The sequence below is a fragment of the Lycium barbarum genome, chromosome 3, assembly GCF_019175385.1.
Source record: "Lycium barbarum isolate Lr01 chromosome 3, ASM1917538v2, whole genome shotgun sequence".
NCBI classification, from domain to species: Eukaryota; Viridiplantae; Streptophyta; class Magnoliopsida; order Solanales; family Solanaceae; genus Lycium; species Lycium barbarum.
The window spans coordinates 5,604,569-5,616,981 of record NC_083339.1 but is presented as its reverse complement, the minus strand read 5'-3'; the positions used below and the strand labels follow the sequence as shown (position 1 = coordinate 5,616,981).

The window sequence follows — 12,413 nt, the reverse complement described above, 5'->3', positions numbered from 1 at the left end:
ATGGTTATATCAAATCATTAAATTGATGCATAATATGTAATTGTACATAAACTTTTATCACTTAATCATGATTAATAATATACATTTTTATCCCTTAAATTGTGTAATCTTACTAAGCTAATACAACTTGATGCAAATAGCCGGCGCAGCTAAAAATTTTCTGCTCAACTAATCAACACTTGTGTTGTTAAGATGAATTTCTATAAAATGTTTCTCTATTTTTATCGTTATCTTATGATTGATTTCTCTTTATATGTTCAAATCTTGCTAAATAGAGTTATTCAATTTTCTGTCTAATCTGACTCCAACATAATCATTACTAAAAGAAAAATAAGAAAAGGTCAAAAATATCTCTGAACTTCCAAATATTATTTTCTCGTACCCTCCATTATACTTTTCGATCAATTATGCCACTATCACTATACTATCACTCTGATTTGCCCCTAATTTAAACGGATTGACGCGTGAAAGTCTCTCCGAATAAAATAACTCATCCCTAATTTTAACATCTACGAGTAAACAATATTTAAAAATTTAGATGTATTTTTTACTGACCTTTTACCGTAAAAAAAAAAAAAGGAGAGTTGAAATAAAGGGCGCTATAAAGTAGGGCTGGGCATAAATACCGAAAACTGAAAAATCGAACCGAACTGAACCGAAACTTCAACAAACCGAACCGAACTAGTTTGGTTCGGTGTTTGGTGTCCATCGTCAAAAAATCGAAACCGAAACCGAAATAGCCGAACCGAAGTTTGATAAAACCGAACCGAAAAACCGAACGCGCACCGAAATTTAATACATTACCCAAAAAAATTAAAATAGTTCAGGCCCATTAAGTTTAAAGCAAAAAAAACCCAATTGTAATAAGTCCTCTTTTGCATTTGTATCCCTAATTTTTCACTTCAATTGAAAAAATTAAATATCCTTAACAAAGAAAGGTAACTAGGATGTCTCTTTAGGATTAATGTATGTCATTTATGTGTTTTCTTAATTATTCTTACGGTATGTATATAGCACTTAGTAATCCTATGTCATGATTATAGTTTTTTGTTCTTGTATATCCTGTTTATTTGATTTTGATTTCAATTTATCAATTTTATATTTTATTGCTTTTGAGAATATGAATTAGTGTCAATGAAATCGCTTTTAATATTATATTAAAAAAATCGAATTGAAAAAACCGAAACCGAACCGAACCGAACTTTAAAAAACCGAAACCGAAAGAATCGAACCGAACTAGTTTGGTTCGGTATTTGGTGTCCACCTTCAAAAAACCGAACCCTAAATAGTCAAACCAAAATTTGATAAAACCGAACCGAAAAACCGAGCGTCCACCCATGCTATAAAGTAACGGTATCTTTGATTCTACTCAAAAGCCAAACCCAATCCCCTCTATAAATAGCTTTCCATATACACACACTCAATCAACATTTATATAATATTTTTTTTTTTTTAACGATGAAGTTAAAACTCTGTTGAACTTTTTAATTTGCCTTTATTCTTACTCTATATAAACTATAACTTTGCCTATTCTCCCTATAATAATTATCATCTTTTTCAGTGCCCATTGTCTTCATTTGCAACTTCTTATTCCTCCTATAAAATACAACACACAGATAGTATATTTTTTTTTTTAGTACGTTGTTATAACACATGAATAAAGTTGAAGTGGAATTGGATTAAAAGGTTAGTTTGTTTATTTTCTTTTTTTCTCTGATTGATTTGTGATTAATTCATATTCTTGATTTTATTTTTGCTATTTTTTTTTGTTTTGTTTTGTTCTCCTAGTTTATTGATTTTTTTGGAATTGTTTTATGGTGAAGTTTTGAATTACTTAGTCAATAAGAAAACGTGTTAATTGGGAAATTGTTAATATTTCCTCCGTTTTAATTTACGTGAACTCATTTCACTGGACACGATATTTAAAAAAAAAAAAAGACTCTCAAGTTCAAAGTAAGTCTTAAATATTTGTGTGACGTTTTTTTTTTTTGCACGGACTAAAAAGAAATGTATACCGTATTATATATTTTGGGGGGGGGGGGGATTTTGGCGGGGGCGGTTGGGGATGATGAGTTTTTTTTTTTTTTTTTTTTGTATTTAAGATTTGGGAGTTAATAGATTCTGAATTGTTGTTTAAATGAAGAATTAGACTGAAAGTTAAAATTTTTAAAGTCAACAAATACTGATGGCTTTTTGGACCAAGAAAATAATGGGTGGTTTAGGGGTAAATGAAGAATTTTATGCAGATTTTGTTGAAAAAAGTGAAGACTTTTAACTTTGATCTCACTTTATGACTCTTATACTCCCTCCGTCCCAATTTATGTGATATAAGTTTGACTGGACACGTAGTTTAAGAAAAAAAAGGAAGACTTTGAATTTTGTGGTCTAAAATGAGCTAAAGATATTTATTGTGGTTCTAGATCATCTCGTTAAGTGTAAAAGGTAAAGCTTAAAGTTAAATTATTCCTAAATAAGAAAATGTATCGTTCTTTTTAGGGATGGACTAAAGCGAAAAGTGTGTATGTTTGGTAATCCAGACTCCACTTATGGGATTACAATGGGTATGCTATTGTTGTTGGTATGTTTGGGATTAATGGAAATTTTTTTGTATAAAAAAAAAAAATGTTGTTTTGGGTGTTTTGTTGGATATAAATGTAGGTGATATTTGTATTTGTAGAAGGTGGTGGATAGGGTATGCAGATAGTATTTTGGTGATATTTTTGAGTAATAAAGGTTGAAACAACGTCGAAATATTGATGAAACAGGTAATTTGGAGTAAGAGCTAGGATACTTGTGAAGAAAGACTTCTGCCTATGGGTGATAGAAGTCTTTTTTCTCATTTTGGTAAAAGATTATCTCCTTTCAAGAGGATTTCCTATAATTCCAGGTAAGGAAATATTGCAAAATGGTATCATCAAGGAAAACATTTATCAGGAAGATATTTTTTTGCGATACCGAACAATAACATTTTGTTAATTAGGCTGGTGAGCCTTTAGTTCTTTATCAAGGTAAGTTGTCGTTGGTATCGCCACAAAATGTTTAACGAAAGTAAAATGCTTCCTAGATCAACTCTTTAGTTGGCTATAACAGTTGATGTTGTATTATAATAGTATAGCAAGGTTGCAGTGGAGCTTCGTGATGAACAAGTAATTAGAGATGAAAATAATGTTTGTTATATTGGTAGGAATATAGAAAATGATAGAATGATTTTCAGCAATCGAGCTAGCAGCTATATTATTAGATTCTATTGAAACATTATTCTGGTACTATCATCAGGCTTTGGGGATTACGAAGCACAATTGCGTGAACTTCAACTCCCAACTGTTAAAAAACAAAAATCATCTTTTGTTGATTCCAAAAGGAATTCAGAATATGTCTGGAACATCGGGAGGAAGTCTAAATAGAATATCTGATTCAAGAACATCGACAAGATTTTGTTTATGTTTCACTTAGTAGTCCTTGTAAAAATAAGTCTGAAAAGTCGCTGTTAGAGTGTTAGTATTGTCAGTGCTGCTGCTGTGTTAATCAATAAAGAAGCAAGTCAAAGTAAATATATGTGCTAATCAATAAAGAAGCAAGTCAAAGTAAATATTTAATCTGCATATTCATTGAAACAATCACTTAATATGAAACTAGCATTTAGTTTAGTGTGGAAAGTCAAATACCTAAATCTTTAAACAATGCATACGCTTGCTCCGATCTTACTCTCTTTGTCTTGAAATTTGAATTAATTTTTTTCCAAGAAAAGAAATTATTTCCATGAATAATGTATTCCTTTGATCCTATCCACACTATCATGTGTGAATCGTACCACTTCTGGGTTTCTTAAATGTTTGGCACATATAAGAAAAGGAAACAATAATCAGTGTTAAGGTGTCTCAGTTGAAGCAATTGACTGCTCTGTAGTTCAACACATTAAGCTGCATAAGATATAGTTATTTATCTATTTTCCTTTTTGTTTGGCTGCCCTATCTTTCTAGATCTATTAGAACCACCACTGCATATCTCACTCCTATTTTCGTGTTTAATTCGTTAAAGTGGAAGCTATGGTACATATGCATCACTGTGCATTTTCAACTCTGACCATTCATTGCTTGTCAACAACACTATCAGAAAATCGTAGCGGATGAGGACAGATACTCCATATTACTAACAGAACATCATTATAATATACAGTGATTTTATATGATCTAACCAATAGGTCAGAATTATCTTATTCTTCTTATCTGAGCCCTTCATTAACGAGCTCTATTCAGGTACAAGCGATAGATCCAATTTAGAGGTGAGAAGAGGTTTTTGACTTTGGCATTTTTTCTGAAAGATATAATCATGTGTGAACCGGAATCTGATGCTGCTCGTGGGGCTTTTAGTTTTCTTGATGTGGACCAACTTTTTAGTTCCAACTATTATGGTGACAGTAGACAGCATGACATTGAAATCTCTCATGAACAATATGCCAGAGAAAACCGCTGTCACCCATCATATTGCAACGTTGAAAATGATGAGCTTATTGCTCAGGCTCTACAAGAAGAACTGTCAGAGTTGTCCATTGCAGAAGATGCTGAATCTTCACATGCAGATCAGCAGTACTTACAAGCCTCCACTGGTGTACAACATTGGCAGGGTCCTCCAAGGGAGTACTATGCTGGTACGTATCCTTATTTCAGTTTTGTGATTGTTTCTTGAATTTAAACATTTGCTAAAATATGTATACATATATCTATCATTCACAGGGCATGATACTGGCCTAGAAGCTGATGATTTAGGGCCTTCAAGTTCTTGCTCTAGTCCTGGCAACAGATCATATGATGGAGAAGATTATACCTACACATTGGACATACAAGATGAATTTGAGATTGATGGAGAAGTAAGGAAGAGAATAAACCAACTGAGTGCTGTTCCTGTAAGTTTGTCTGTTTTCTAGAAGCTTTGGTGAGCTTGGAATTCCCCTCTTCTTTGGTACTTTTATAACTTTTGGAGGGGTTGTTTGCGCGAGTGTCAAGACCACTAATTCACGTTGTGTATGAGGACATGCATGGTGCTCTGCACCTTTAACCATTTACTCCTTCCATTTCAATTTGTTTGTCTTAGTTTGATTCAGCACGGAGTTTAAGAAAATAAAGAAGACTTTTGAATCTTGTGGTCTTGTACAAAAGATGTGTGTAATATATCAAATGCCTTTTGAATCTTGTGGTCTTAAATAAAAGATATGTGTAGTATATCAAACGCCCTTTGAATCTTGTGGTCTTAAATATGCCGTGTGGGATGTTGGGTGTAAAGTGTTATTCCCTCTGTTTCAATATGTTTGTCTTACTTTTCTTTTTATTCTATTTCAAAAATAATGTCTCATTCCTTTTTTGGCAACTCTTCAGTTCCAATTTTCCGCATGGCATGTTAAAGACCACAAGATTAAAGGGCATTTTTGTACATTCTGCATAGCTTTAGTTTAAGACCACATAATTCAAAAGTCTTTTTTACTTTCTTAAACTCCGTGCCAAGTCAAAACTAGACAAACAAATTGAAACGGAGGGAGTACCTTATAATATATATAGAAAGTGGCATCCTTTTTGGAACAGACTAAAAAGAAAAGAAGACAAACAAATTGCAACTGAGCGAATACTTGGTACTTAGCTTTGTCTGGATTAATGTTATCAGAACAATAACCTCTTATATCAGCAGCTGCCAAATTATTTATTCATCTGGAATCTGCATGTAAAATATAAAAGGATATGAGAGATCATATTCTTCTGTTTTATGAATACTGAGAACTGTTGTGCCTTTACAGGCATATACAGAGATATATCATATATATATATATATATACTTGGTTTGTTGTGAATGAACTGCAATAGGAAGCCTTTAGCTTGAGCATGTAGGCTTTTTTGTTTGGATATACCTTCTTGACTGTTGCTTTAGTTTCTTAAAATAATTTGTATTGCAGCATGTTCCTAGAATAAATGGAGACATACCTTCAGTTGATGAAGCAACCTCTGATCACCAAAGGCTGCTAGATAGGTATCTCTTGATCCCACCGCCTTAGGTTCTTAAGTATACAAAATTTTGTGTAACGACTTTTAATGACGTATTGTCTAACGGTAGTGCTTAGCTTAATTCTTTCCTCCAAAGTCCTGAGCACTTTTTAAGGTAATAAAATATAGCTTCACTGTGAGAAATATAAACCTCTCTTGTGGTTAGATGTCCTGCGTCTCCAGAAGCATTTCTGTATTTTCTTTTCTTAGGTTTTCTCTGTCTGTATTCGTGCTTTTTCCCCTAGTGGTTCTTACTGCCTGGTAGTTGAAAAGGTAACACCTAACCCCTCAAGTATTTTGGAAAAAGAGAATCAAATAGGAGAGATGGGACTTGAGACGAGCACAGAAAATAATTGGTGTGTAATGAGCGAACTGTTATTCTGTTGCTTTGTGAATACACACTTTTGAGGCAAATTCCAGTAGATATTGTGAACATTTAGTTTGCTTAAAGTCACAGAATGCATGTGGTTTCACTTTTTCGTTCTTTTTGTAGTTATTTGTTTTTTTGGCTTAGATTTTACTCCACATAAGTGTATCAAGTTGATATTTTGCTAATTCAATTGAATGGTAATATTATTGCTGTGAGTTATTTTCGGCTAAGCATCCCATGCATGGGTTTTCTTGCTTCAGATTGCAAACAAATGACTTGGTGGAGCACAAAGTGCAAGGAGATGGCAACTGTCAGGTTACCCTACTTCTTGGTTGACTTGTGTTTGTAATAATGATATTGAACTGTCTAGATGGGCTTTCATGATTTTCTGTCTAGTGGAAGATAAATAATTGTTTTTCCTTTCCTCAAACTACTTCTAACATAGTTATTAATCATACACTAAAGATGGCACCACAATTGTTTAAGTTTGTCTCGTTGAAAAATATCAGTTGATAAAAGGTGCTAAGCAGTACAGAGGCCTTGTTGTAGAAATTTGTTGTTGATTTTTGTTATAAAGTCTGTCTTATTTTTCTTTTTCACTTTTTAGCTAAGCTTGAAAACTTCTCAATTTTTTCATTTTCAGATTTGGCGTTTTACTAGTCAATTCTTGCCGTTGGCCTTAAACAGTGGCAACACTGTCAGTCATATTTCCCATAAGTTATTAGAGAGTGTGTGAAGACCATATACAATATTAGTAAATTATGATATACATTCGGGGGATCTGCAATTTCATTTGAATTGAATTATCTAGTGATTAGTTCGATAAAGTACTCAGAAAAGTCTGATAATGAGACCATAGCATACCAATTTACTGGTACCACATCTCGTATGGCTATTTACTTATGACTAGTAGATAAACATTTTTAGTAAAGCATTTTGTTCAAATATCAGGTAATAATTGCACTTACTTGCCAAGACACAATTTCATCTAAATTGAATAGTCAAACTTTGTTGGTCTAAATGACAGTTTGAAATACCTCGCATCTTTTTATCCCATTTCTCCCCTGAATTCTTCTTTTCCTCTAAACACCCTTTACGCTTTCCCAAAGTTTCCCAATCCTGCTAGACCAATATAAATGTTTTGCTCCTCGTATGGAATGAAATATGAATACTTGAAACAATAGACTAAGAAATTTGAGACTGAATGTGAAAATTTAATGGGAGCTGTTTCATGGAGAAAAGCTGGTAAATAGTAATGTTGGTAAAATATAAATGAAGGGATTAACTTGGATTACGTATGTAGAGTGAACAAGCAAATATGAGAAGTTGAGAGTTTTTTTTTTTTTTTTTTTTGGGGGGGTGATGGAAGACTGCTTTCCCTGCCAAATTATTATAATTTCAGTTGTTAGGCAAAAGAGGACAATTCAAATTTTCTTAACTCTTTAGTTTTATGGGGTATGGGAACTTAGGCGCAGTTTTTCTTCTGTGGCATAAGGCTTCTCCTGAGAATCTAAGTTTGTTGAGATAAGGTTCCACCCTATCTGTTTCCCTGCCAAATTATTATAATTTCAGTTGTTAGGCAAAAGAGGACAATTCAAATTTTCTTAACTCTTTAGTTTTATGGGGTATGGGAACTTAGGCGCAGTTTTTCTTCTGTGGCATAAGGCTTCTCCTGAGAATCTAAGTTTGTTGAGATAAGGTTCCACCCTATCTGTTTCCCTGCCAAATTATTATAATTTCAGTTTTTAGGCAAAAGAGGACAATTCAAATTTTCTTAACTCTTTAGTTTTATGGGGTATGGGAACTTAGGCGCAGTTTTTCTTCTGTAGCATAAGGCTTCTCCTGAGAATCTAAGTTTTTTGAGATAAGGTTCCACCCTATCTGTTTCTACTGCACATCTACTTACCTGTCCTTTCTTTTTTCCAGTTCCGTGCTTTATCAGATCAATTCTATCGTACCCCAGAGCACCACAAATTTGTCAGACAGCAAATAGTCACTCAGGTGCTTGTCAAATAAATAAGATTATCTTCTTTATGATACTCTGGTTTCATAGTTGAATTATTTCAAATGCATCTTAGCTAAAGTAGGTTTTGTAAAATCATTTGGTCTGATCAGCTTAAAGCTCATCCAGAGATATATGAGGGATATGTCCCAATGGCATATGATGAATACTTGAAGAGGATGTCCGAGTAATTAACAACACCTTTGTTTCTCTATTTTGAAATTCCTTATTCTCCTTTTCACCTTTAATCTACATTTGCTTTTATATTGGTTGAATCAGGAATGGGGAATGGGGCGATCATGTTACACTGCAGGCTGCCGCTGACTCGGTATTGATTATTTCCCTTACTTTGCTTCCTTGGTTTTTTGCTCTTCATTTGATTACTGTCTTTTGGTTTGTTTCTTAACCTTGGAAATAAGAACTTTAAGCTATTGTCAGCCTAACCATAATTTGGATGTCCTGGTATAGAGGTATTGGATATTTTAGTAGCTTGTTAATTGCAAGTTGATAGGTACTGCCGAAGTAACATGCTTCTATATAATCTTTTCTTGTGGTCCCCTGTAGTTGTTTGTGGCTTTAATTAACCATTTATATTTTGTAGTGTAGAAGCAAGTGCATGTTCGTGTACCTCCGTCTTGCTATTTCTCTTTCTTCCACTCTCCATTTTGTCTGGTCTTGATGCCCTCCCTTTTTTATTGTATATGCTCAGCTCTTTTTTTCATGATTTTGCTTGTGATGATCATGATATTAGCTGAGAATGCATTGGTTTTGTGAATGAACCTATTTGTGTTGCATATTGATTTTGTCTTTTGCTTTGTGGGCAGTATGGCGTGAAAGTTTTTGTTCTAACGTCATTCAAAGACACATATTACATTGAGATTCTTCCGAAGGATCAAAAGTCAAACAGAGGTAACTAGTTCTCAGATTTTAAATTGCTTTTACCTTTCTGTCATATCCTCTATTTTGAAGAATGTCATTGAGCAAGTTTTGATTTAAAAAAGAAGAAGAAGAAATAATTTGGAAGTGGGATTGACTTGGCTCGTAGTTCTCAATTTTCATGTGTCTTTACAAATTCATGATGCTGCACGTACTTCCAGTTTGCAGTTTTGGAAATTTCCTTAAGGACTATCTTAAGGAAATTTGATGTTAGGTTTCATGAAAAGGAGATTCCCAAGGGTTGCTCGTGTTAGCTGTTTCAAAATCTAAATTGTATCTCTTAAGATTGACACATGGGCTTTCCTTTCTCTTATTATAGACCTAAATTCGTGTACTCGTACAAATTAAATGAGAATGAAAATGTTGAAAGTTTAATCAATAGGGGCAATCTTTATATTGGTTATGCATGCACGTCATTTATTCTATGCTATTGTATAATCATACCTCTACTACGAAAACGAGTGTAGACATTTCAAAGCAATGGATAATGTAAATCTGGAGGTTGCTCGGAAGAGGAATTAAAGTTTGTTACAATATTTTTGTACACGCGCACTTTGTGGGGGGTCTTGGTGGCTGCAAGCTAGATGAAAGAGCAGTTTTTGAAGTCTTGGTATCAATTCCTTCACAGCAATTTCATCGTTTCTCTTGTTTTTACTCTTTGTGCAGTCATATACTTGAGTTTCTGGGCGGAGGTGCACTACAACTCAATCTACCCTCAAGGAGGTAATTACTTTTGTACATTCATGTCCTCTTTCTGTATGATACGTCTTAGCATTGATAGCCTATACGAAGGAAGAAAATGAAGATCTTGAAAAGGGGGAGGGTTACATGCGCATTTCCCGATTCCAGTTTACGTGACAGTATTTCCTTTGTTAGTCTGTTCTAAAAAGATTGACACATTCCTAAATTTGGAAATGATTAACTGTATACTTCAATTTTACCCTTAATGAGAATCGTTTATAGCCACACAAAAGCTATGTCATGATTAAGACGACAAGTTTCAAAAGTTTTCATTTCTTTCTTAGATTGTATGTCGATTCAAACTATGTCACATAAATTGGGACAGAGGTAATGTTCTTTATCACATGCCTTAATGGGGAATGCAGTGAACATTGAAAGTTGACTGAATTCTAATCCTGCTTCATTTATTCAAGCTATATTATCCTAATACGGTAGCTTAATGCTACATTACAGACTTCCTGCCATGTGATGATTTTAAGAAGAAGAAGAAGAAGTGGAGTTTCTGGAACATGCATTAAGAGTTCTTGACCTATATATTCAAGGCAAACACTACCTGCATCGGTGTCATCCTGGCTGCGGTACACAGCTTCTAGTGCAGTACTTACTATACATTACAATAACAACTATGCCTCAACTCCGAGCAAGTTAGAGTTGGCTAGCTTTGCATTCTTTTTCTTTATGATAAGTAATACTTACTTTTACATTTTTACATAATTGTTCACATAATAAAGTATAGCAATAGTCAATAGTTTGTTATCAGTTGCATACGAATAAGATCATATTGTTTATATAGATATCTTGTTTCTGTTCAAACATTGTGCTCCAACATGCACATTTCTCTCAGTTATTTCGATGCTTTATACAAATTATATGCATACAGTAAGGCCTTGATGATTTTTCTTGTAATTATTGTTAGCTTTATTGTTTTACTGGAGATATAGTTTGTTCAGTTGTCATATATGAATATTGACTGAAATCGATTTTGTAAAGTTGTTTTGGTCTGTTCAGAAATGCTACAAATTTTGGCTATTTAGAAGTTAATTTTTTTTTTTCCTAATATATTTCTCCGGTTGATCTTGATCTATTATTTTCATTCTTCTTTAAAATTTTAAATTATTCCAACTGTTCTCCAATTTAATTATTCCAAATTCGAATGCAAATACACATCCTTTAAAAACCAAATGATAACAGTCTGTCAATCTCCAAATGCTACTTCAAACAAAAATTTAGCAAGCAAATTTTAATAACAAATTTAAAAGGTTGACAATATATTTAACCATAGTTTAAACTACAAAAATCACAAATTTTCTTCAAACTAACATGATATAAAATGAAACGGGAGGGAAATGGAACAAAGATTCAAAGTAATAATGTAACATCTTCCTTTTCCATGGACATTACTAATTTAAAAAAAGACTTACTAATGAAATATATATATATCAAAAATTAACATTTTACCCCTTAATTAACCTCTTTTACCCCTGCATTAACCTAATTTACCAAAATCCCCCTAAACCCAAAAAGTTGGACCTTTTAATTCTTCCCAATCTTCTCGACATAGCAAAAAAGGTCTAGAAACTGACACATTTAATCCAAAACTTTACCATATCTACTCCAAAACCCTCAAAAAGCTGGACCTTCCTTTAAACCTTCCCAATCTTTTTAGAAACAGCCAAAAAAGACCCACAAAATTCTAGAAACCAACACATTCAGTCCAAAAAAACCTCCAAACATTACTGTTTCCCATCTTCTCCAGCAACTTTCTCCTCACAACAATCATCCTCCGTCACCGGCTGCAACAACAACGCCGTAAACGGCATATTCCTATAACTATGAACAGAATATTCCAAATCAAGCCTACAACTCGGCTGCGCATAAACCGGATAACCAGAAACCGACGCACAACTTAACGGAGCCAAAATCGACGGTTGCGATTGAACGCTCGTCATCGTCGCCGGCGTAGTGGTGACGTGGCAAGCCGGAACAGTACCGGTTCCGGTTGAAGCAATTATCGCCGGTTCAGCGTTGCGTAGTAACCACTCGATTGTTTCGCCGTCAGTTTTGTGACCTAATTCTTTTGTGAGTTGAAACACACGCGCCGCACATAGTGTAGGTAGCCTCACGCGCCTGCCTCGTCCATTTACCTTTGTGTGCCTGTCTTTGTTAGAGGTAAGTTTCTTCGGTACTAGCTTAAGGGCATTTCTGTCATTTGCTGCTTTGTTACCGGAAAAATCAACTATTTCTGAACCCATAAAAAGGTGGGGGGAAATTAGAGAGATTTTTAGTAGGGTTTTTTTTTTTTTTTTTTTTTTTTTTTTTTTGGAATACTTTGGGC

The 12,413-nt window shown here is 33.9% G+C and overlaps 2 protein-coding genes across 4 annotated transcripts; one reads left to right on the top strand and one right to left on the bottom strand.

Moving 5' to 3' along the window:
• The first annotated feature begins 1,434 nt into the window (after window positions 1-1,434).
• LOC132630028 (OVARIAN TUMOR DOMAIN-containing deubiquitinating enzyme 12-like) lies at window positions 1,435-10,961 on the top strand. 3 transcript variants are annotated; one of them, XM_060345527.1, is made up of 12 exons: window positions 1,435-1,684; window positions 2,765-2,887; window positions 4,461-4,648; window positions 4,734-4,903; window positions 5,942-6,015; window positions 6,660-6,714; window positions 8,326-8,400; window positions 8,515-8,588; window positions 8,681-8,729; window positions 9,226-9,310; window positions 10,004-10,060; window positions 10,532-10,961. In XM_060345527.1, the coding sequence occupies exons 2-12, from the start codon at window positions 2,814-2,816 to the stop codon at window positions 10,594-10,596; spliced, it is 966 nt and encodes a 321-aa protein (XP_060201510.1). In that variant the 5' UTR covers window positions 1,435-1,684; window positions 2,765-2,813; the 3' UTR covers window positions 10,597-10,961. The 3 variants fall into 3 exon arrangements, with proteins under 3 accessions (XP_060201510.1, XP_060201509.1, XP_060201508.1); XM_060345526.1 differs by lacking the exon at window positions 2,765-2,887 and having other exon boundaries at window positions 1,436-1,686; window positions 4,257-4,648; XM_060345525.1 differs by lacking the exon at window positions 1,435-1,684 and having other exon boundaries at window positions 2,105-2,887; window positions 4,257-4,648.
• Window positions 10,962-11,329: 368 nt separating this feature from the next.
• On the bottom strand, window positions 11,330-12,342 carry LOC132630029 (transcription factor TCP11). The gene has a single exon (XM_060345529.1). It carries the CDS (start codon window positions 12,328-12,330, stop codon window positions 11,812-11,814), a length of 519 nt encoding a protein of 172 aa, XP_060201512.1. The 5' UTR covers window positions 12,331-12,342; the 3' UTR covers window positions 11,330-11,811.
• Between the last annotated feature and the right edge of the window lie 71 nt (window positions 12,343-12,413).